We start from the raw sequence: 24,362 nt of genomic DNA, 5'->3' as shown, positions 1-24,362 counted from the left end.
TAAAGTAATCTAACATAAGTCCCTAGCAAAGAGAATAATTCCATATTCCCTCCTATTACAGAAATAATTACTTTTCAACAAAGTAAAAAAAAAAAAAATCATAATTGTATCTTCTAAATCCAACAAAATGAAAAAGATAAAAGGCCTCGTAGGCTAATTTTTTTCTAAATATTTCTTGCTCTCAGAAGCAAAAACAAAAATGCACCTTGGATCAAATAGAAAAATATAAAAATGATAATAACAACAATAAAACCAATAACATTTTGAACTAACACAAATTCGAGAGTTCTTGGATAACAGAAAGAACATCATGAAATATTATATTTATATTTGAATCGGAATAACATTTTGCTTATCATATTGCCTTTACTAGAAACTTGCAAAAGTAAAAAACAAGTAGCAAAAGAATAGTGAAACCTATATTTCACCCCATTTTTCTAAATACAGCTCTGGAGTATTCTTGATCAAACTAAAGGATCAAAATTGCTACCATAGTTTTGATTAAAGAGAATAGTAGTGTTATAGTATCAACAAGAAAAGGGCGTTTATCTTGAGAACAACGATTTTATCTACAAAGATGAGCTTTCTGTAATAGATACGTTACCTCTAGTGCAGAGCCCATCACCTCAATAAGACGATCAAAAACACTTGTCTTTTCAGCTTCAAATGACTTCCAGTGGAGAAGGCATTTGTATATGGTAAATGCTGCAACAGGCTTTTCTTGACTGAACCCAAGATTCTGTGCCACACATTTGAGTAGATCATCTACACTCTCCGGCTGCAAAGATGATACATACAACAAAGATTAATCCCTGGAAATTTCATGCAATACAAATACTTGAAAAAAGAAAAAAGGGAAAAATAAATTCTATATCATTGAATTCATACCTGCTGCTTTTCAGTTTGGGATCTCCTCAATTTACTGTCTTCTCTACCAAGCCTTGTTGATGGACCAGAACTCAGTTGTGCCTGTCAGAAAGAGCTTTCCATCTCAGGATGATAGAGGCAACAAGAACCAAGTATGCAGGTATATCTAATAAACTGAAGTGAAGGGAAATTATACAGTCTCTATATTCTTCACTTACATGATGACCATTTTCCAGAGGCTGCAAAGTTAAATAAAGGCCAGCAAGGAAAAATAAAAAAAGCAAAAAATAATCAGAACCAGCAAACCAACTCAAGAAAAATAAGGAAAGAATGTTGAGATATAGCTTACTGAAGATGTCACCTCTGGCATTTTTCTACTTGGTGTACTCAGCAACGCTTGCTGCTGTGATTTCTGGTCAGTTTCCATGTCCAAAATCTTTTCTTCACGCCTGGTAAAGATATAAAACAATTATTCAGATGAAAGAAAGAAACTTTCCATTCATAGAATGAAAAATACAATTAATTAAATGTTCATACTAACATATAAACATCAAACACATATTATAGCAGATCAAAATAGGTATGAACCTCTGCACTGTAGTTTTGAGCTCAATTATCTTTGACTCTGCTTCCAAAGTTTGCTTTAGCCGCTCGTCACTAAGCTTTTTGTCTCTTCATATTTCCTCTCTGTTTCATTAATTTTCTGTTCTAAGGTACTTACCAGAGCCTACAATGGCATTGTGCCAAACAAGATTCCAAGAAACACAATGGCAGAATAACCAAGTTTAAAAATGACATCAAGAAAGCTTTTAGTCAAAACTAAGATAGTATTCGAAGCAAAAAATGTCTAACAATACCTTCAGCTGCTCATTTTCAGCAGTAAGTCTATTTATTGATTCATCGTCAATAACGGTAGGTTTATTCATTGATTCATTGTCAATAACAGGGATCTCCTGAACCACAGGAACTTGTTGAGATAAGGAAAGAATTATTCTACTCAATAAAAATAAAAGGAAAGAATGTTGAGATATATCTTACTGCAGATGTCACCTCTGACATGGTTGTACTCAGTGAACTCGGCATGGTCTGCTGCTGTGGTTTCTGGTCCTCAGCTCCCATGTCCAAAATCTTTTTTCCAAATGGCATCAAGAAAGCCTTTAGTCAAACCTGAGATAGTATTCAAAGCAACAAATGTCTAACAATACCTTCAGCTGTTCTTTTTCAGCAGTAAGTTTATTCATTGATTCATCACCAATAACGGTAGGTTTATTCTTTGATTCATTGTCAATAACAGGGATCTCCTGAACCACAGGAACTTGTTGAGATAAGGAAAGAATTATTCTACTCAATAAAAATAAAAGGAAACAATGTTGAGATTTATCTTACTGCAGATGTCACCTCTGACATGGTTGTACTCAGTGAACTCGGCATGGCCTGCTGCTGCGGTTTCTGGTCCTCAGCTCCCATGTCCAAAATCTTTTTTCCAAATGACATCAAGAAAGCCTTTAGTCAAACCTGAGATAGTATTTGAAGCAACAAATGTCTAACAATACCTTCAGCTGTTCATTTTCAGCAGTAAGTTTATTCATTGATTCATCGTCAATAATGGTAGGTTTATTCATTGATTCATCTTCAATATCGGTAGGTTTATTCATTGATTCATCATCAACAACGGGGATCTCCTGAACCAAAGGGACTTGTTGAGATAAGGAAAGAATTATTCTAATCAAGAAAAATAAGGAAAGAATGTTGAGATATATCTTACTGCAGATGTCACCTCTGACATGTTTGTACTCAGTGCACTCGGCATGGCCTGCTGCTGCGGTTTTTGGTCCTCAGCTCCCATGTCCAAAATCTTTTTTTCGAGCCTGTTTAAGATATAAACAATCATTCAGATGAAAGAAAAGCAACTTCCCAGTCAGAGAAAGAAAAATACAACTGACTAAATGTTCATTCTAACATATAACCATCAAACACATATTATAGCAGATCAAAATAGGTATAAACCTCTGCATTTCAGTTTTGAGCTCAACTATCTTTGATTCTGCCTCCAAACCTTGCTTTAGTCGCTCTTCACTAAGCTTGTTTGTTTCTTCATATTTCCTCTCTGTTTCATTAATTTTCTGTTCTAAGGAGCTTCCCAGAGCCTACAATGGCATTGTGCCAAACAAGATTTCAAGAAACATAAAGGCAGAATAACCAAGTTTAGAAATGACATCAAGAAAGCCTTTAGTCAAACCTAAGTTCTTATTTCAAGCAACAAATGTCTAACAGTACCTTCAGCTGTTCATTTTCAGCAGTAAGTTTGTTTACTAATTCATCGTCAATAACGGGGATCTCCTGAACCGCAGGAACTTGTTCTGCAATTTTCTTTGCAGCTTCACGTTCTTTGATTAGCAACTCTTTTGTTTCTTCAAGCTCAAGTTGCATTTTCTGAAACTCAACTTGCAGTTCCTGAAACTCAAGTTCCTTCTTGTACAAAGTAGATTCAAATGTTGCTCTTTCCTGTTTTTTGGATTCCTGAAACTCAAGTTCCTTCTTGTGCAAAGTAGATTCTAGTGTTTCTCTTTCCTGTTTTTTGGATTCCTCAAACTCAAGTTGCAGTTTCTGCAACTCAAACTGCAGTTGCTGAAACTGAAGTTCCTTTCTGTGCAAAGTAGATTCAAACCTTGCTCTTTCCTGTTTTTTGGATTCCTCAAACTCAAGTTGCATCTTTTGCGTAGTAGATTCAAACCTTTCACTTTCCTGTTTTTTGGATTCCTCAAACTCAACTTGCATCTTGTGGAAAGTAGATTCAAACCTTTCACTTTCCTGTTTCTTGGATTCCTCAAACTCAAGTTGCATCTTGTGCAAAGTAGATTCAAACCTTTCACTTTCCTGTTTTTTGGATTCCTCAAACTCAAGTTCCTTCTTATGCAAAATAGATTCAAACCTTGCACTTTCCTTTTTCTTGGATTCCTCAAACTCAAGTTGCATCTTTTGTAAAGTAGATTCAAACCTTGCACTTTCCTGTTTTCTTGATTCCTCAAGGTCAACCTGCCCTAATAAATGAATGAGTTAGGGGAAAATTTTGCTCTACAGTTTACAAATTAGGTTTAAAAGATAATAGATAATTCTCCTAATGGTTCTTTATCTTTTCTAGCATGTTTTGCTATGGGAAATTAGAAAAAGGTAGAAATGGACTAATTCAAACAATGGTGAAATATTAAAGATGCTAATGAATAGACATAAAATTATATGACATCATAGCTGGAAATGTTATAAATACATGTACTTATAATAGTAACATTATTATTAAGAAAAGATCTACCCTCGTTCGTTTCTCTAGTTGCAAGCGCCATGTAAGTTCTTCAACTTCCTTTTCCAGCTTAGTTTTGGCTTCTTGAAGAGCACCAGTTTCCCTGGCGGCCTGCAGACAGACAGGAACGATAAGTTGAAACAATCATGCACATACTTTTGGAAAGAATGGTAGAAAACTGAGACTACAAAAGATGATAATTTTAACTGTTGGAAGCAATATAAGCAGAAAGAGAGAATGATTATTCCATTTCTTAATAGATAGCTTTAGTAGGGATTGATTCTAAACATTCCTTCATTATTCTATAATTAATCAAAATTAGAAGAAATAAAATTAATATTAGTATAGCAATAGAGCACTTTAGGGAATATTTTCATCTGCGAAGAAATTATTTTTGAAACAAAAATACAAGAATACACCTATGAAAGAGAAGATCATGAGCTTAAACAAATTTGAGAAACGAAAAAATCACCATTCTTAGCTTCCGTAATTCTTTACGTGCAACCCTTGCTCTCCAGGCACATTGTGTAGTAATTGCTGCTTTCTTTAACCTTAGATAACAACGGTTGGCCAAGAATCGTCGACAGTGACTCTGTAAAATACATGAACTCGCATAATATCAATTGTACATAGCAAAAAAAAGCATGAACATTATTAGTTTAGAATTACAACTAGTGACTGGACAGAGTAGACTTTTTGTAATTTTTAATTTTGTTTACTGGCAAAACCTAGGTCCCACTTGTGAATGCACTCAGTAAAATTTTATCTAAAACAAATGAAATGGTTGCCTGAAATAACAAGAATTTCAAAACATATTTTTTATAAAGCCTACTAATTGAGATATGGGGAAAGTAAACAGTAACAAAAGATTGAAGAAAAGGGTCAAATGAGAAATAAAAAGAAAGCTACTAGCTGTTAATATGTCAACAACAGAAAGAAAATTTTATTTTTACCTGAATTACAGTTGCAGCTCTTGTCTGCTTTCTGGACAGAAGCTCACAACGAGCAATCATCCCACGCATGCCTGTTTGAATAGAAACAGCTGAGAAGTACAAATTCTTGTACGCTTTCCTTGCAAGAAACTTGCGTAAATGTTTTTGAATATTCAGAGCAGCAGCTTCTCTTCTCATTTCCTCATACTGATGGCGTGCAACTTGTCCTGCAAACAGGTTAAAAAAATGAAAGTGAAATAAATAACGGTAGATGTATGGAAGCAATTCCAATTCCTTATACAATCAGAAATGCACATGGATGAAATGCTCTTTACCTCTACACAAGGCTTGAATTTGTATGGCAGATAACCGCAACAAAATAAAGCGTTTACGACACAAGTACGTACGGACTTTTCTCTGTATCAGACTTGCTGATCTTCCTAAAATCTCAGTTCGCAATGCATCTAGCTCTGCCATCTGACCAGCCCTAAGAAAAACTTTCGTTTTACCAATCTGCAATAGCAGCAAATCTGTAAGGTGCAATATTATTAAATGGTACAAGAGCTCAGTGAAAGCAACAATATGAAATGACTGGGAGCCAAAACTTACAGAATTAGCCAGAAAGCAAGAGATTTTGGCATACATGTCATGCATGAAATACTTAAAAAATACATGGAATGAAAAAAAAAAACAGTCCCAAAGTTAACTTTAAGAAAATGTATAAATACAGGATGCACCTGATAACCACTGAGCTTACTCTTCTCCAGAATCTTCTTGCTAGCAGTGACCTCAGTATAGTTATTACTGAATAACAGATAACAGAGTTATGCACCTCACTCGTAAGTCATGGATTCTAGTAACATAATTATAAAGAATAAAAGGTGCATCTAGATAGAAGTAATAATTTTGAACTGCAAGAACAGATTTTAGAAATGTTACCGCTTAGAGAGAACCTCCGGAGCCAGAAGGGAAAATCGAGCTACAAATTCACGAAACGACTTTCGAGAGGGAAATCCAGCACAACTAATTCTAATTGCCTCCATCACTCCCTGGATTCAAATATAAACGTCACACATGGACATACAGACAGACTGCTTATCAACAAAAGCAAGGATTGACCAAAATATAGAAACTTACCCCACATCGAAGTTGTTGTAGTACATTTTGGTTCTCAAATATTCCTGGCTTAAGAGCATTATTGGGCTTCACACAACGAATGTAGTGTGGTTCAGTGGCACTCAAAGTCTCAAGCAAAGCTTGGAGTTGTTGCTGTTCAAAGTACATGGCATGCATGAAAATGAATGAAAATAGATGAAGCATGTAATCTCCCTTTAACATATACATTAGAGCAGAAACAGACCTTGAAGGAGGAACCTATTGAGGAGAACTTTGTTGTTTTGGAAGATTCCTCGGGTGAAGGAGGAAACAAGCTTGAAACAAAAGAGCATTCTGAAGCATTCAGCAGAGCTTGATGCTCTGAAACAACATAATCTTTGTTCTTATCCAGGAAGAGCTCAGTCTGGTAAGTAACCTATAGCGGAAATTCCTTCAAGTTAATATAAAGCAGATTTCACAGAAGTATGTTTAAGAATCATGGCAGATGTAACTATTTCTAGTTAACATTGAGACTGGCTTAAGTTTATTTAAGTTCCAATATTACCATTTAAATTCTTACAGAAGAAAACAATCATAAAAGTTCATGTTATTTAGGTCTTGTTGATCTATTAAATCAGGGTTATTCAGGAGATTCCGCATTTGTTAAACATGGGTTCTTATGTGTAGTTTGAGTATTATTAGCTAATTGAGACCTTCTTGTCTAATATTAACCAATTTGGAGATAACATATTCTGCAGGCATAGGACTCATAAGAGCAGCCAAATGCATTAGACAATCTAAATTTAGTGGAGAATAACAGAGATATTTGAGCACCCTTATCTTCTAGCACAGAGTTCCTATGGATGCATAGCACAGTAAAAATACTTACATCACCAGCGTAATGACAAATGGTGAAGTCAGTGCGTGACAGCTTAGGCTTACTGAAGCGTTTATTGTCTTTAAAAGTTTGATAAAGCTTTTGAGCAAATGTCTCATGTGTTGATCTGGGAAACATACTATGAACATAACAGGAATAATTGTCACAATTTCAAAGGGTGTTTGAAGCAAGAGAAAGTTAAAAGTAACAGGAGTAATTGTCACAATTTTCACAGGGAGACAAACCAATTTTCTTAAAATAAGAAGAGGTGAATTATCATTGTTGTTATTCTGATACCTACCAAGCCTCATCAAGAAGAGCTATGATGCCACCAGGTTTCTGTAAGCAGGAAAGAAAAACATTAGAAGATAAAAAAGTTCTATACATCATGACAATTTAGTCCCCCTTCTCGGTTTCAAAAAGTTCCTCTCTGGCATTGTTTCAAAAAACAATTAGTAGTTTAAATCATTTTAGTGAAAAGAAAAAAAAAACCCTTCAACCTTAAAATCTTCTTCCAAACTCTACAGGATCCTTTTTTTCAGTCCTTCCAAAGTTGATATTTGATTAAAAGAAAGTTCAAAAAGGGCAGCGTCTAACATATTGACATGGATGGAGTGTTACTTCCAATGCAATTAATAAATTTCCAATACATGAATGAAAAGATAAAAGAAAATATGTACAGGTGTAGCACTAAGACAAGAAACAAGTGTGTGTGTGTGTGTATGTGTATGTCTGCACATATATTGGCAGAGTTAGTCACATTATAGAAAGTGAGATACGGGCATGAAAACAGCAAAGTGAAATAGAAATTTTGATGCACCTTTTCAATAAGATCAAGAATATCTTGATTATCAATAAATTCTATATAACTCCAGTCAATTTCTTCTTTCTTGTATTCTTCCTGCTCCATCTTAAAAACATGCTGGCAAATGACATCACAGTTATGTTAAGATAGTTTTAGAAGCTGACAATATCCTAAATACATTAGAATCAATCTAATGCATAAACCTGATTAAAATGCTGCTGCAGCTTTTCATTTGTCAAATTGATGCAAAATTGCTCAAAACTGCATACAATGAAAATTTCAAAAATTGTGTAAGTATTGATGTAGGGAAACTAAGGAATCCACACTGCAAAACTTGAAAAACTGGCACAAACATGCAGGCAAAATGAGCTTTAAAAGGTATTTAATGCTGCAATCATCCAGGAAGAAAAACTAAAGACAAGTGATCACTCTAGCCAAGAAAGAGAAGCAATAATATCCCCAAATTTGATCAGCAACACCCAGCATAGTCATTAAGGGATTTGACACATCATGGCCTTTAAATATTGAATTCCCTTAACTAGACATCCCAATCATAAAAAATATAGAGGGATGTCATGAAAAAAAATTGATTTCTGAATGACGAAAACAAAGCATACCGGTTAAGCACCTGTTTGTCTTGAAACTCTCAAATCCATAAATATCCAGAACACCAATCAACGATTTTGATTCAGGATCCTGACTAATAGAAACATTTATCTTGTCCACAAGCCTGAGGAACCAAAGTACAAAGTGTTAAGAAATAACTATAGATGGATGTTTTGAATCAGTGTATGTGTGTGTCTCTAGAGCGAATCCATCTGGTACATTGAAAGTTACCAGTCAAATAATTTTGAATAAACAATTTTTGCCAAAGCATCTCTGCTGAGAGCTGCTGAAACAGGGTCAAGCGATTTTGTAATGCTCTCATCACGAGTCACCATAACACGTTTGCATAGGGAGTCTTCAAGAGCCTTCTCATTACACCTAAAGAGAGACACATATTTGAGTTTTTCCATTCAATTCTGCATATGAGGACAAAGGCATGGATGTTTAAGGAAAAAAATAGTAATAACAAATTACATTAATAGCTCTGCTGCGGTTTTTAGATGGAACCGAGATTTATCATCCTTAGGTTCAGCAGAATCTATTTCCTGTCCCTTTTTGAACTCAATATTTCCTAAATGAAGAATTGCAGCCACAACTCGGAATATTCCATCCTGATATGGCAGAGATTATAAAGAAAAAAAAAAGGTGACATTATTCCAACTAAATAACAAACAAAATGCATTACCTGCTCTCCCTGACTGATACCAACAACATCCATAGCCCTCTTAGTTAAAAGATACTCTTTAGAACTATCTACGCCATCCAGCTCATAACAATTTGACTGGTTTAAATAATGAAAAGTTCGTGGATTTCCCAATTTGTACTTCTCAGCTTCCTGATAGGAAAAAGACCAAAAGAGAGTTAGGTGCCTCTTTGGTAACAAAAAACCAGTCAACATAGGCAAAAATGAAACTGTCATGTTACAAGAGGTATTATGAGGACCCAAAAACAATTTTTATTTGCATTAACCACATTTGGAAATGGAAGTCTGAAAATGGGCCCTGCATACTTTGACACAAAAAGAAAATTCTTTGGAAAAAAATAACAAGAATTTGATAACCCAACCCTTAGAGCTTGAGGGTGCTGCAAGCTATATTACCAGAGACCTACTTTCAGCAATTTAAGATCATCCCTTTCCTTCAACACTATGTTTCAGTTTAAAAGAATTGTTAAGTTATGCTATAATTTTTTGCATAAAATTAGGGATTGTAATTATATGATTTAGGCTGCCAATTAGGATTGTAGAGATTTCTTTCCTTATTTTGTATTTGTTTTGAGTGTATAAATACCTCTGTAAGAAAGAAAAATGTTTATGCATTTTATTCAGAATTATTCTCCCATTTCTTTTCTCTCTTTTCTGTTCAACAGCAGCCCCAATTGGCAGCAGCCAGCAGCTTTTTTTCTTCTCTTTTTCTTCTTAAATTAACAAAAGAATTACAATTATTGAGGCAAAATTTGTTTTTCAAGAAAACTAGATCTAAACAACTTAAAAGCTTAAGCTAGAGCAAGACTTCTACTGTGATTTTTTTTTCTGTAATTAGCGTTACAAAATAAACTTGGATTTCTCAGTGAAGCGAAATGCAGAAATATCAGAGACACAATTACCTCCGGCGGTGCAGCACAAAGCATATAAAAGCAATGATAGTTTCTCTCCGGGTCAGACACCTGACAAACACGAGATCGTTCTAGCAAGTAAGTCCTTATTGCAGCTCCAGAAATTTGGCCCCTTGGATCAAATTGAATTTCCACAAACTTGCCAAAGCGACTGCAATTACATTATAATCAGTCAGGGAAGTCTTTCACCAATTAAAAGAAGGGACTGGCAAAAAAATCCTCAAGGCATGTGGAATATCCTATGCCCTAAATGTAGATTTCAAACCTTGAATTATTGTTTCTGACAGTCTTCGCATTGCCAAAGGCTTCCAGAACAGGATTAGACTACAAATGAGGATAAAAATCATTAGGAAAAGAAATTATTCAAGCAATCTCATTTTCCAAGAAGGACAATGGAGAACCATACAACCAAGAAAGCAACATCAAATTCATCAATTTCACACAAATAGCAAAACCAAATTATTTAGTTTGAGCTACCTCCAAGACCTTCTGCTCCACAGAGCGTTCCTCTGCCTTGCTAACTCTCCCTCCCATATAGGCTAGATAGCGCATAAGCATCTTTGTACTCTCTGTTTTACCGGCTCCACTTTCCCCACTTACCAAAATTGATTGGCTTATCCCCTCATTGATCATGTGTCTGTTCAGAACACTTATTACATCAATAACACTTATTACATCAATAAGCACATGAAGAATGCAAAAAGAACTTTATGATAAGGGAAGCATAAAAATGCTTTACCTATATGAAGCATCTGCAACAGCAAACGGATGTGGGCTCAGCTCACCAAAAGCTGCCCCTTTGTATTGTTCCATCATATGACTGCTGTATAAATGTGGCAGTCTTCGAAAAGGATTTACAGCAATCAATATATTTCCTGTGTAGGTCTGGAATAAACATCAGCACATTTAGCTTCAAACAACAATACATATCCCTAGAAAAAAAACAAACAGCCACACAACAAATTAAAGCAACCAATATATTTCCCATGTAGGTCTGGAATATACATCAGCACATTTAGCTTCAAACAATAACATGCATCTCTAGAAAAAAAACAGGCACACAACAAATTAAAGCAACATATTCACACTCGACCATCATAAACCATAGTCAAAGGATTGCATTAAGTGACTCATGATGCAAAGTAATTAATCTGGGTAACCAATGCCATAACATCATAATATATCAAACACTAAAAAAAGGTAAAGGGGTGCAAACCTGCTGTTAATACTTACATATATTTCATTGATATCATATCGACATTTTAAATTCTGCAAAACCCCAGGTTCATGCAAATATGCTAGCCTTGTCATATCATCAACACCACATGAAGGAAATTCAGGGTCCTTTGGATAGACATTAGATGTTTTGGCAACAATCTACACAATATGAAAGGAATACAAAAGCGACAAACCTTTCAAAATCCAATTTCATGCACCAAAACAATGACTAAATAAAGAAAGAACTAATACAGACTGGCATATATAGTGAATGAAATTAGAGCTTGAAAAGATAACAGATGCTGTTAGCTGAAGCATCGAACCATGTTAATAATATATAAAGAAAATATGATTTACCATTGAAATATCTACATAGAACATACATAAGCTGAACACGAAGTTTCAAACCAGCAGCTTTGAAAACACGGCTTCCGCTAAGGAAGTCAGAAAGTAAAACAAATTTCCATAGCTTCCCTTGCATCATAAAGCTGTTTACTTCAGCATTCAGTTTACCACAACTTTTATCAGACACATCATTCACCTTGAATGCACATGATAACTCTTGCATCCTAAATATAAGAAAAAAAATCCATAATTCACGCCCTTAGTTATCTTTAGCAGATTATGACTTAGAAAAACCTGAGTCCTAAAAATTTCTCAAAGTTATTGTGGTAAGCATCATGAGCTTAGAATCTGACCTAAAAATATCCAATCAACAAGGTCTAAAGAATTCAATATATATGACTAATTCGGAAGTTAGGGATTTTCCTTTCTAGTTTCTCTAAATGAGCATCATGAGCTTATATCACACCTGACCTAAAAATATCCTATCAACAAGGTCAGATTAACCTCAAATTCCACCAGCTTCTCCAATAACGTCTACTGTGTTTCTTCAAACCTGACTGGCAACCAAATAGTAAGAGACCATACCATTGCCATCTGTGCTTTTTATAGCAGTATTTTGTTGTTTAGAAAAACGTATGGAAAATTAATCTCTAGATGTGATTAAAATCATCTTATTGTCTCACCTAAGAAATTCAGTAGCAACTTAAATACATTGAAGTTCATTAAACTATGGCTGCCAATGATGTCATATTCACCGATTCTTTGGTTCTTCGGTTTCAGTTTAAAACACATATACATGTTTCATGAATCACGAATCATGATGCCAAGCACAAAAGAAAGAAAAAAATGTCCTCCATGCAAGAAGTGTGTGTGTCCAGGGGGTGGGGGTGGAGAAAAAAAAAGAAAATCACATAAAATCCTGAGAATAAGCACTCACTATCTTCCCTGATGTAGAATCTACTGTAATCTCTTCCCCCTTAACTTCCTTTACTTCTCCATCTATCCAAGCTACATCTGGGTCCTCCACCCAAACATGAGATCCAACAAGAATACTGGATGGAGCAACCTGCAAGGCCATGTCAAATCTTGAGCATATCAATTTGAAAGAAAAGAGACTCATCTCAAACAATGAAACATGAAACCAAATTGTATTGATTACGCAAGTAGATATGTAGGACCAGCAAAAATGTTGAACGGTGTGTTTAGTCACCACCATCCAATGCCACATTGGAGAAACTAAACTTTGATTTCTATGTATCTCACACAATTCTCTAAAACAAATTTCTAATGTCGTTGCATTAACAAGTCAAAATTTATTTAATTTGCGACTTGGAAATAACAAATTCAAGCCACAAAACATGATCCCAACAAAGAACAGGGCTAAAGCTGTGAACATCAAACCTTTCTAAACTACCATTAATTTTAGTTAGCTACTTCACAAAAAAGGGTATATTATTTATTGAATTGCATAAAGCAAATAAAAGAGCTACTTTCTATTCATTTAAAAGAAAAAACAATGTACAGATTACTAACTCTAAAAAATCTTACAGACAAAGAAAAACAGAAATGCAGCTCTAGTAACTGGAATTACAAACAAAACTATATTTTCTCAAAAAAATAAATTAGTCTTGACAAAATAAATAGCAAAAAGAAAAAAAAAGTAATTCATTTAAATAATAAACATCTCTAAATCTATACAACAACAAAAGGATCACCATTTAGGGGGCGAAAGAGTAACAATAATTTTTAATTTTGATTAGTTCATTTGGAGCTAAATGAGCTATCTTCTTTTTCATGAAACTGAATCTAAAATTAACAGAACAACCACTTTACATTTAACTGTGATGCAAATACATGAAAAGTGAAAAAAAAAAAAAACTTGAAATCGCAGGGAAAACAAATGCTGACCATTTTTTCTGGTTAGATTCAGATCCGAGGCAGTGCCAATAAACCCTAGATCCTTCCACAAGACAATGCGAAACAAATTGCCATCCCAAGTTTTCCTCCAAATCCCTGCCTCACTTTCACACTCCTAGCTCTTCCCCCTCTCCTCTCTCTCTCTTTCTCTCCCTCGCTCGCTCCTCTCTCTAACCGTACCAAATGTATCTCTCCCTTTTCTCTACAACAGCAGAGAATTTGATATCAAAATGCCTTTTTTATATAAAATTTAATTCGTTTTTATAGGAAATGAATGGGTGAGGGAAGAGGTCACAATGAAGCAAAACGCCATTGCAGAAGAAAAGCTATACAATGGCAGACCTTTAAACCTTTCCTTCTCGCAATGCAAAGAAATTACATCCAACATTAACAATCACTCCTTCGCCTTTGCAACACTTTTTTTCCTTCGTTTTCTCTCTTGTATTTTTTTTCTTTTTCCTTTTATGTCTCACTCTCGTTTTTTTTGGTTTTCCTCAACGACGTGAACGCATAAAGGCAAAATCTATAATACGAAATTCCTAGTTTGTCCTTAAGTTTAGAGTATATTTGCTGATAATCGCAAAAAAGCAACATTTAATCCTAAATTTGGTAATTTTTTTAATTTAGTCCCTAAATTTGTTATGATGTTGCACAATATTAAAATACCACCAAAACTAAAAAAAATTGTCAAGCTCTAATGATAATGTGGATTAAAAAAAAATTTTAAGGATTAAGTTGGAAAAAATTTCCAAGTTAAAAGATTAAATAATATCTTATGCCAAATAATAATAGTATATATAATAACATTTCAAGTTTGCACATTTAAAATTTAGTCACTTTACTTTTATTCAAAGAAATTTGGTCTTTTTATTTTTTAAAATTAAAAAATGTAAGTTCAATTATTGATATAGTTAAAATTTTCTTCAAATTTAGGTTTAATTTAATATTATTTTTTATTACATAGTTACTAAATGAGTATTTCTTTCCTTTAAAAATGTCACAACAGAAAATTTTTAACTGGGTTAACCGGGTTAATTATTGGATCTAAAATTTGAAATGTGAAAAAAAAAATCTTGAAAATAAAAATAGAGAAGTTAAATTTCAAATTATATAAATATTACAGGGACTAGGAGCATATTTTAACCTAAATATTGGTTTGGCTTAATTAATTAGAGAAAGGACCGTTTGTTTCCAACAGCATTAGCCAAATAGTATGCCTCTTCCTCGAGCCAAAAGCAGTTTTCAGAAACCCCTAAACTAAAACTTTGCTAACTAACAATTGTGCTGTCTTATTCCCCTCACGAATTTGCAGGATCTAAACGTCCCAAAGTTGGCCCATCGTCGATAATTGTAAGTATCCCCTTCTGGTTCTATGTCAAAAGGCCCTAATACTAGCAAATTTCAGTGCTTGGTAGCTTGCATGTGGTTATGTCCAATTGGGAATTTTTATCGTTCATGCTGCTAAGTCCTTTCACCACGGTGATTTCTGTCCACGATGCCCACTAACTCCTACTATTTGTTCAATATCAACGGCCGCATCAAAGTAGAATATAATTGTCGGTTCTTGCACAGGTTTCTAGAGAGCTACTCTCGATTCAGGGCTAGGAGGCTTTACAGGTGTTAGCGATTTGCATTCCGTCAGGTATGAAGTTATGAATTGCTTTTGACCCTCTTTTCGACATTCCAGTCCGTGTATGAATTTGTTTCTCTAGAACCAGATAGCCATGTGTGTTCCAGGCAAGATTCCAACCGTGCTTCGCAATCTCCCCCATAACCTCTTGAAAAACTAGCTCATTTTCCTCTTGAGCGGTTTGTGATATAGCTACATTCTCCCTTGCATTAGCCACGATCATGTTATAACCAATCTTGACCGGGTATGCTCCGTATTTATTCAAATTTCAAACCAGCTCATCCTCTAATCCATGTGCACTAATAGGAAGACAATGAATTTTATGAGCATCCTCCAAGATTAGAAAAAGGCTATTGTTCAAGTTGCATCTCCACTGCTTAGTTTCTGTATCTATTTAACTCATTAACCTAGAAAATGGTGCATGTGTTATCTCTTGTGGTTTGCCCTTTATATGTAGCATTGCTAGCAACCCATTTATCATCTCATACCTGAATTCTTTTACCATTGCCCACCCTGCATCTTACCCCAGCCTCCACCACATCCTTCACACTCCATATATTGCTCCATGTAAATGATGGATTTTGTCTGAGGTTTGCATCCAAGAAATTGTTGTTGGTTAATATTTTGCCTTTAGCGCATTACCAAAGAGTTATTATTCTTTAGCAGTCTCCATCCCTACCTCCTTAGCAAAACAAGCTTTGTAGAATGCAAACATATCTTTGAATCCCATACCTCCTCATAGTTTAATCTCACAAATGTTCTTCCAACTCCTCCAATGAATACTTCTCTTATCCTTTCCCATAGACTAGGGATGGCAAAACTTAAACTGCCCAGTGGATTCCAAACCACCCCAGTCCGAATGGATTGTTTTCCTTTTTGAAACAGTGGAGGCAGGTTGGAGTATTTTTAAGGTGAGTGTGGAGCTTTTTTCTTGACGGAATGGAAGTGCAGGTATAAACTGACTAAAAAACTTCTTGAGGTGTCAAACAAACAATTTGCCTATTGTATAGGGGTCCTAGGTATTAAGCCTATATATATATATATGACATGATGATGTCTGAATTGATACTTGACATTTATTTGTGAAATGAATGTCAGTTTATCTATTGGTTTGTATATAAATGGTGATTCATGTTAGAATTAATTTTGTTAATAAATAAATGACGTAGGAAGATTAAATTAATGGTTGAATGGGATACCTTTATTGATTTAGTGTGTATATTGATTGGGATTTTCTTATTTGATACATGATTGTGTTACTATATTTGTCAGACTCATTTCTATAGAGTGCTATTCATTTAGTGACTAAAATTAAAGTGCGCACTATTAAGCTTTATGCTTTGCACGTTTGTATTCCTTTCTCACGCATAGGTTGGAAGACAGAAGAATAGAAAAATCCACAGTATGGCTCATTTTCAAGAGTTATAAACACAAGCTCTTAAATTCAAGATATTACCATCATGGCTGAATATTCAATGTATACCTAATACACCATCAATGTGTCAATTTTTCATTTTTACCATTTGATACAATCCAAACATTACATATCTCTTGTTTGTTGTGTGAAATGGGAAACATGACTCTTCTAATCTTTGGATTTAAATGATAAAAATGGAAAATTGGTGTACTGATAGCATATTTGTTGTATATTGAATATTTGGCCATAATAGAAATGTCTTGAATTTAATGGCTTGTGTTTATGGGAAATTGATACATTGATGGCATATTAGGTGTAAATTGAATATTTGATCATGATGGAATAAATGTCTTTAATTTGATGGCTTATGTTTATGGAATTGGTATATTGATGGCATATTAGGAGTATACTGAATTTGGAATTTGTAAACTATTAACTTTTGCTGAGCATATTGTCTACCTAAAATAATATGGGTGTAAAAAGCCGGGACTTAAACTATAGGTCAATGATACATTAGCGTGCCAGTAGGGATAGAAATTAGTAGTACCGTGATGTTGACATTATATATATTTGCACCTTAGAGTGGTACTATGAGTCTACAACACCTTAAAGGTGATGCTACTGATATATGTGTATGGATACCTCAAAGATGGTGTCAACACTTTAAAGGCAAGGCAGTGTCACTTAGTTCCATTATCTTATTCTGATAGTTTGGTATTAGGCAAAATTGGACAATATAATTAAAAAAATGGAGCTATATGATTAGTCATTGGTCATCTAAATGGTGATATTAGCATATTTTTATTTATATATGTATATGACATGACAACATTTAGCCTGATACTTGATAAAAATTCTTTATGAAGTGAATGTCAAATTGTCTATTTATATATTAATGGCGATTCATGCTAAGTTAATTATATAATAAATAATTGATGTGAGTGTATTAAACTAGTGCTTGAATGGAATTTTAATATTGATTTAGTGTGCTTTAATTGAGAGTCATTGTAACGACCTGATTTTAGCTGGTGTTGAAAAATGTAATTTCAAAACTGGATACCATAAATTGAGTTTATGAATGGAGGGTTTACACATTTAGTATGAGAATTTATATTATTAAATGGTCGAGTAATTAAATCGAGAAAATTATTAATTATAGTACAGAGACTAAATTGTAAAAGTGCAATCACTATTAAGTTTTAATTTAGAAAATGCTTGAGGGTTTAATAAGTAATTAAACTAGGGACCTTGGAGTTATTGAGCTATTTATGATTCATGTCAATATTTAAGTGCTAAGTATGTCAACACTTCCCACTAACTATTATTAAAGTATAGTTAATTATTAGTTAACTAAGTTAATAACCATGTTAATCTATATATATATGGCAAGCAAGTGGGTGAGAGAAAAACAAAAATATTATCTCCTACCTCTCAAACCGAATAGAAAAGAGAAAAAGAAGGTTAAGTTTTCTTCAAATTTCGGTCCCAAATAACCAAGGTAACCAAGTTATTTTCATGAGATTATTATAGATATTTTATCAACTAAGCTTAGTCTTGCACATGTTTTAGATTTCCAAATTGTCAAGTTAAATCCAAGTTTCCATTAATGAGTTTTCATGAAATTAAAATTGATAGTAATAGATTTTTGAAGGATTAGCTTAAATTATATTAGGACTAAGTTAGAAAGTAGAGAAAAGTGTTGGATTTGATTAGAAATTCAACTAAAACCTATAATTAATTTTATGACATTAGGGATCAAATTAAATAAAGTGAAAGTGGTTAGAAAATTTTGTTGTAGATTGAAAGCTTTGGGTCCCTAATGAAAAAATATGAAATTAAATTTTGATTTGATATTAGATATTAGATATCGAAAAATACAAGCATTTCGGATATTAGGGCTTATAGGGGCTAAAATGAATAAAATGCAATTTATGTTTAATTGATGTGTTTGTATGAAAACTAATATCGCGTCAATAATCGAATTATCGTACGTAGCTAAAGACGGCGTTGGGACGTCGCGGGATAAAGGAAAGGCGGAAACCGTAGACGAGTAGCTTTATCCGGTTTGTGGTTTCATGATTTGAATATTATATATATGACTTGTTACAAAATAGCTTGATTAAGGTAATGACCCTACTTGTCTCATGATTTGGTAAGTATTATATGGTTGTGAACTTGTGAAAACTGTGATGATAGTATATAAGATGAATGATTATAGTGTGATGATAGTTTGTGTATTTGTATGTATGCGTATCTTGATGTGAAAATGTAACTGTGAGATAAATGTGATATTGATATGTGAAAGTATGAATACTTAAGTAGATGATATATAAAAGCATGAAATTGATATGTGAATTGCCATATTGATTGTATATGAGATGTAAAAGAATAGTAATGTTATGAAATGATAAATGATTTTAGAGAGATATGAGTTTGATATATAAAAGTTAATAACATGTGGAACATATATACTTTGAAATATTGAATACAATTAACGGTCTCGGATAGAGTTAGATATAGTTGGCATGATATAGGATTAGTGTATGGGGTTTATTTTGGTTTTTACCAATGAGGTGCTAGGCGCATTTACATTTATTACTTCGGTTCCTACTGATTAGACCTGTCCATGGGCCGCCCGGCCCGACGGCCCGCCCGAAATATGGGAGGGTTTGGGTAAAAATATAGGCCCGAAATATGGGCTTGGGCAAAATTTTAGGCCCGTTTAAAAAATGGGCCGGGCCTTGGGCAAGATTTTTTGGCCCGGGCCCGGCCCGGCCCGAAAATATTAAATATATATTTTTTATTTTTAAAATATAATAGTTTTTTTATTTTAAGTTTATTTACTTTCATTTCCTTGACTAGTGTTACAAAATAATAATAATAAAACATCAAGTTTGTTTTACTAATCAAATGTTAGATTTTGTTACAACAATTAATACAATTAATAATTTGATAAATTTACTAATCAAATATTAGATTTTATTACAACAATTAATACAATTAATAATTTGATAAATTTACTAATCAAATGTTAGATTTTATTACAACAATTAATACAATTAACAATTAATAATTTGATAATTTTACTAACAATTAATTTTAATAACAATTAGTTTTAATTTTATTAAAAAATAATTTTAATTTTAATTTTAATTAAAAACGGGCCGGGCCGGGCCCCGTATTTTTTCTTCGGGCAGGGCCTGGACAAAATCTCAGGCCCATATTTTGGGCCGGGCCCGGGCCTAGTAAACGGGCTGAAAATTTTTTGTGGGCCCGGCCCGAACCCGGCCCGGCCCATGGACAGGTCTAATACTGATGAGGCGCGGAGCGCGCATTATTTCGGACGTACTGATGATGCATTGAGTGTCAGCTATTTTGGTGTAATGATTGGTTGATCCGTGTATCCATCTTGACTCTGTGTTTGGTTAATAGGGATTATAAATCATGTGATTTGCTTAATAAGTTTAAAAGTTTAATGTTAAATGTTGATCGTGGAAATTGAAAATGAATTATTAAAGCATGGAAAGATAGCACGTGAAAAACCATGCGATTCGGATATTATGGGCCCCGAGGGCCGATATGGTTATAAAATGAATCAATGGATCCGATCATGAAATGAGAAAATGAATATTTGTATATGAAATGCCTTTTGAATCTTGATGTTGAGATATCAATAGTGGTATGAGAATGCCATATGATTATTAATTAAATTGAGATAGTATTGATGTTATGCTTAAATCTAATTGATGATACTAGACATGATAGTGCATGGCATTAAAGGCATAATGAGATGATGTTATATGAGACTTAACTCGAGCATGAATTTGGTATGAAAGTTTTAGTAAAGGACATGAAACAAAGATTCCTTGATATACACTTGTTAAAAATGATTTTATATCAAATTTATATGTTTAAATTTTATTATATACATTGTTTTCAAATTATGTTAGACCATTGAGCTCTTTTGTTTAGTGTGTGGATTTGTTTGTTTCTGTGCGCAGGTTTCAATTAGGTCTTGTGGATTCAAGAAGGTTGGCAGCATCCAGGTTTCAAATCTCAGCTCAGTAATGTTTGAATCGTAAGTTGAATGCTAAAATAGAGTCGGCATGTATCTAGTGTTGTAATTTAGTTTTTGGAGTCAATTATGATGCCTTGGTATCTTCTATGCTTAAAAAAATACAAGTTAAACATGTTCAATAATCTAAGTGTTCGATGATATGATTATGTGATTAAGTTGAGATGCATGATCTTAAATTAATGCTATGCTATCAGTCATTGGTTGCTTCCATGTCAAGTAGATAAAATTGAAGTATGAAATTGGTAAAGTGATCTTCATGTTTGAAGGCTTATGTTTGAATGTGTTTAAAGATGCTTAAATGGTGTTTAAAACTTGTATTTAGTGTTTCATAATGTTTAGAAATGATTTGGTATTGTTTTAGATCAAATTAGGTGTGTTTTAGGGTCATTTTTTGGATCCTGACAAACTTCTACCAATGCAAGTGGTAAGATGTATCGGTACAAGTAAATCAGTAGCAGGAACTTCTACAGATACACGTCTGGCAGATAGGGATCCCTCCCCTATTTTTACTTGTTTTGACTCCTGGAGACTCGAACTTGGTCTCGATCATCCCCAAGCACCTAGAACTTATTTAAAAATGATTCTAAAGTGTTTAAAATGACTTGAATTTGTTTTTAATCAAAATGAATGTTTTGTATAATGTGATAAAAGCTTGATATTTGTATTTGATTTGAAATAGAAGATGGTTCAAGCTGCTTCAACAATAGTGTCTCATATTTGAATCCGGTAACATTTAACTTGATTATATTGTTATTTTGGTTAAAATATGCCATCGATCCCTGTACTTTTCAGAAATTTAATTGCTATATTTTTCAGATTTCAAAATTTAGGTCAAATTGTTACATTGTTAAATTTTTCCATTAAATTTGTTGGTATGACATTTTGAAATAAAAAAGAAATGCTCTCTTAGTAGTCATGTAATTTAACAAAAATTAACATTATAATTAAACTTGAGTTTTGAAAATTTTGAAATTTTAGAAGTAGAGGAATTAATTTTTAGAAATAAAAAGCAGGACTAATTCGTGAATAGTATAGTACCTATAACATATTATAATCTATTGTTTTTGGAATGAAAATGCGTGATTCTTTCATGACGATTAAAATTAAGGTAGTAGTGTAAATTATAGCGTAGCAGATATATGCTTAGTCTAAATTAAAGCATGCACCTCTAAGATTTTTGGTGTTTGGATTTGTTTTCCAACAAAAGAACATAAAAGATTCGTAGTAGTGTATTTATGAGAGTCTCAAAGCTATCAGTGTCAACAGAAAAATATTAATATACGTCACATGGCTGAAAAATCGTCAGTTAAGTAACATAATCGAATTTAAGTACAGGAGCTTAACAATGTTACTAATTATTCTTGAAATTGATTTCATTTAAAGGACAATAAATTTATAAATTTGCTAAAGGTTATAGTTATAGCTGAAGTGATGTGATAAGGTTATTATAAGTTGACACCAATCATCATGCTCAACCTTTAATTTAGAACTAGTATGTGCGTTTAAAATGTAGTTTTAGTACTTTTTTTCTTTAACTTGTTTTCATACTTTTAATTTGAAGGGTTTAGTTTTTTTTCGAATTTAAAAGTTTAGGTTAAATTATAAATATCATTAAATTTTTCTGTTAAATTCACTTGAGTTATATTTTGAAATTGAAAAAAAAAACACTCATACGGTAACTATGTAACACAAAACGACATTACAATAGAAGTGAATTTAATTGATAATTTTAATGGCATTAACAATTCTTAAAAATTACATCATTTTAATCAAAATAAAGTATTCAAGCTAATCAATAAAATTGTAAAAATTAAAGTATCAAATTATGTCAAAAAGTTAAAGTAAAGATTAAATCTAAAATTTCAGCGAAGTATAATGATAATCTATTGAAAAAATCTGTTGGCATGTCATTTTGTCATGGTTATAAATATATATAAACAAAAGATGTGATGGTAAAGTAATAAGATAACTATCACATGATGTAAATTATTTGGAGTAATTAATGACCTTGTAAAAGTAAATGATCAAATTATGTTAAATTAAAGTATAAAGACTAAATATCTAATGTTAACATAGTAGAGAATCGAAACTGCAATTTTACTATTATTTTATAATAACTAAAAAAGAGAAAAATTATGTCATTAGTTAATTAAAATATTAGTATAGTTAATAATTTTGATAACTCATGTCAAGATAACTTTTTTTTTGTTAAAATAATATTTTTAAAAACATTCATGCAAAAAATTTAATTGCAGTAGTCAACAACATTAACTATTTTGACTATACATTATAAAAAAAAAATAAGGACCGAGTTATTATAGACATTCGAGAATAAAAATTAATTTTAAATTTTAGGTATAGTAGGAGGATAAAAATCACCATTTTTTTATAAAATGTAGAAAGAAAAAGTAAACTATAAAAATAGTCACTTTTGTTTGCCTCATGTTACATTTTAGTTACTTATGTTTGAAATGTTACATTTTAGTCACTTACGTTATTGTTTTGTTACGAAGTGGTCACTCTACCGTTAAACTTCGTTACCTCTGTAACGGAAGTCCTACGTGGCAATCTATATGGGATTTAAATGCCAACTTGGATGTCCAGTTGTTGGGATAAAAAGAAGTTTTTAATTAAATAAATTTAATTTGGACTGCCACATAGGACATCCAAGTTGACATTTAAAACCTATTTGGACTGTCACATAGAACATCCAAGTTGACATTTAAAACCTATTTGGACTGTCACATAGAACTATTATTACGAAGATAACAGAGCTTAACAGTAGATTAACTACTTCTATAATCTGAAGCAAATAAAAGTGTTTATTTTTATAGTTTACCTAAAAAGAAAAACATAGCTAAGAGACATGGCAATGTAAGAAGGGACTTTGAATCTTTCTTGCAATAAACCAAAACCTCGTAATTGAGAAAGTAGAACATAATTCTTTTTTTTTTTTTTTGGAAAAAGGTAGAACATAATTCATAGTTAGGCGAACAATGAAAACAACCTTGGAAGCCCTTGTCTCTGTTGAAATATTAAAGAAATCAAATTATTAAACGTATTACTAGAATAAGCTAACTTGGTGAATTTGCCTTTAAAGTATCTATAATCCATAGTTAAATTTAGGTATTAATGTTGAAAGAGCTTATCTTCGTTGAAATGTTGGATCTAATTCAACTTTAAATTTATCTAAAATTTAATATATTTTTTAGATATAAAAAAGGGATTAGTATTCTGTCTGTTGTTAATAAATTTTTTTAACTTCACAAGTAAAATTTAATACATCATAATATTTGTTTTAATTTAGGGTCTGTTTGATTGCCAGTAAAATGTTTTCCGTAAAATGATTTCTGGAAAATGTTTTACTTTTCTGTAAAATGATTTACTAGAAAATATTTTCTGCTGTTTGGCAGATTTCCTGAAAATATTTTCCGGAAAAGTTGTTTTTACATATATTAATATATATTAATAAATTTTTATATTTTAAATTGTTTTTACATATATTGCAATGATTTATTTATAATAATACTCAATTATTAAGCTACAATATTAATCGTTATAAATTGAAAAAAACTAATATCAAATAAATTATTTGTAATTGTGTTAAAAAAGTATTGAATAATTAAAAAAACAAGTTACTGGAAAATCGATAAACAGAAGCAG

The 24,362-nt window shown here is 32.7% G+C and overlaps 1 protein-coding gene and 1 long non-coding RNA gene across 4 annotated transcripts in view; one reads left to right on the top strand and one right to left on the bottom strand.

The window, feature by feature from the left end:
• LOC107892445 (myosin-8) overlaps positions 1–14,052 on the bottom strand; it is a 24,681-nt gene extending 10,629 nt beyond the window's left edge. Inside the window, exons 1-36 of one of the 3 annotated variants that reach the window (XR_005918302.1) lie at positions 13,566–14,052; positions 12,595–12,723; positions 11,328–11,471; positions 10,834–10,979; positions 10,572–10,731; positions 10,360–10,418; positions 10,086–10,245; positions 9,166–9,315; positions 8,955–9,091; positions 8,712–8,858; positions 8,503–8,604; positions 8,078–8,135; positions 7,890–7,991; positions 7,371–7,408; positions 7,082–7,208; positions 6,458–6,628; positions 6,235–6,366; positions 6,037–6,146; positions 5,835–5,901; positions 5,433–5,610; positions 5,119–5,324; positions 4,638–4,757; positions 4,178–4,276; positions 3,145–3,903; positions 2,875–3,014; positions 2,633–2,735; positions 2,421–2,549; positions 2,254–2,343; positions 2,073–2,168; positions 1,906–1,995; positions 1,725–1,820; positions 1,456–1,594; positions 1,229–1,316; positions 1,086–1,106; positions 889–969; positions 744–778 (exon numbers count right to left, since the gene is read on the bottom strand). Coding sequence is in view for 1 of the 3 variants with exons in the window: in XM_041101227.1 (XP_040957161.1) it covers positions 647–670; positions 1,086–1,106; positions 1,217–1,316; positions 2,875–3,014; positions 3,145–3,903; positions 4,178–4,276; positions 4,638–4,757; positions 5,119–5,324; positions 5,433–5,610; positions 5,835–5,901; positions 6,037–6,146; positions 6,235–6,366; positions 6,458–6,628; positions 7,082–7,208; positions 7,371–7,408; positions 7,890–7,991; positions 8,078–8,135; positions 8,503–8,604; positions 8,712–8,858; positions 8,955–9,091; positions 9,166–9,315; positions 10,086–10,245; positions 10,360–10,418; positions 10,572–10,731; positions 10,834–10,979; positions 11,328–11,471; positions 12,595–12,723; positions 13,566–13,568 (3,789 nt within the window). In the remaining 2 variants the exon portion in view is untranslated. Of the gene's footprint in view, positions 1–646; positions 671–743; positions 779–888; positions 970–1,085; positions 1,107–1,216; positions 1,317–1,455; positions 1,595–1,724; positions 1,821–1,905; positions 1,996–2,072; positions 2,169–2,253; positions 2,344–2,420; positions 2,550–2,632; positions 2,736–2,874; positions 3,015–3,144; positions 3,904–4,177; positions 4,277–4,637; positions 4,758–5,118; positions 5,325–5,432; positions 5,611–5,834; positions 5,902–6,036; positions 6,147–6,234; positions 6,367–6,457; positions 6,629–7,081; positions 7,209–7,370; positions 7,409–7,889; positions 7,992–8,077; positions 8,136–8,502; positions 8,605–8,711; positions 8,859–8,954; positions 9,092–9,165; positions 9,316–10,085; positions 10,246–10,359; positions 10,419–10,571; positions 10,732–10,833; positions 10,980–11,327; positions 11,472–12,594; positions 12,724–13,565 lie in introns of those variants that run through there. The other 2 variants (XR_005918303.1, XM_041101227.1) reach the window with 2 other exon arrangements.
• A 663-nt stretch (positions 14,053–14,715) lies between these two features.
• On the top strand, positions 14,716–21,403 carry LOC107890595 (uncharacterized). Its single transcript, XR_001681998.2, has 3 exons — positions 14,716–14,924; positions 15,147–15,216; positions 20,623–21,403. It is a non-coding gene; the product is annotated as an uncharacterized lncRNA (long non-coding RNA).
• The last annotated feature ends 2,959 nt before the right edge of the window (positions 21,404–24,362 follow it).

Source organism: Gossypium hirsutum, chromosome D09 (assembly GCF_007990345.1).
Source record: "Gossypium hirsutum isolate 1008001.06 chromosome D09, Gossypium_hirsutum_v2.1, whole genome shotgun sequence".
Taxonomy (NCBI): Eukaryota; Viridiplantae; Streptophyta; class Magnoliopsida; order Malvales; family Malvaceae; genus Gossypium; species Gossypium hirsutum.
Note: the sequence above shows the minus strand (reverse complement) of the source record. Positions and strands in the feature narration are given on the sequence as shown.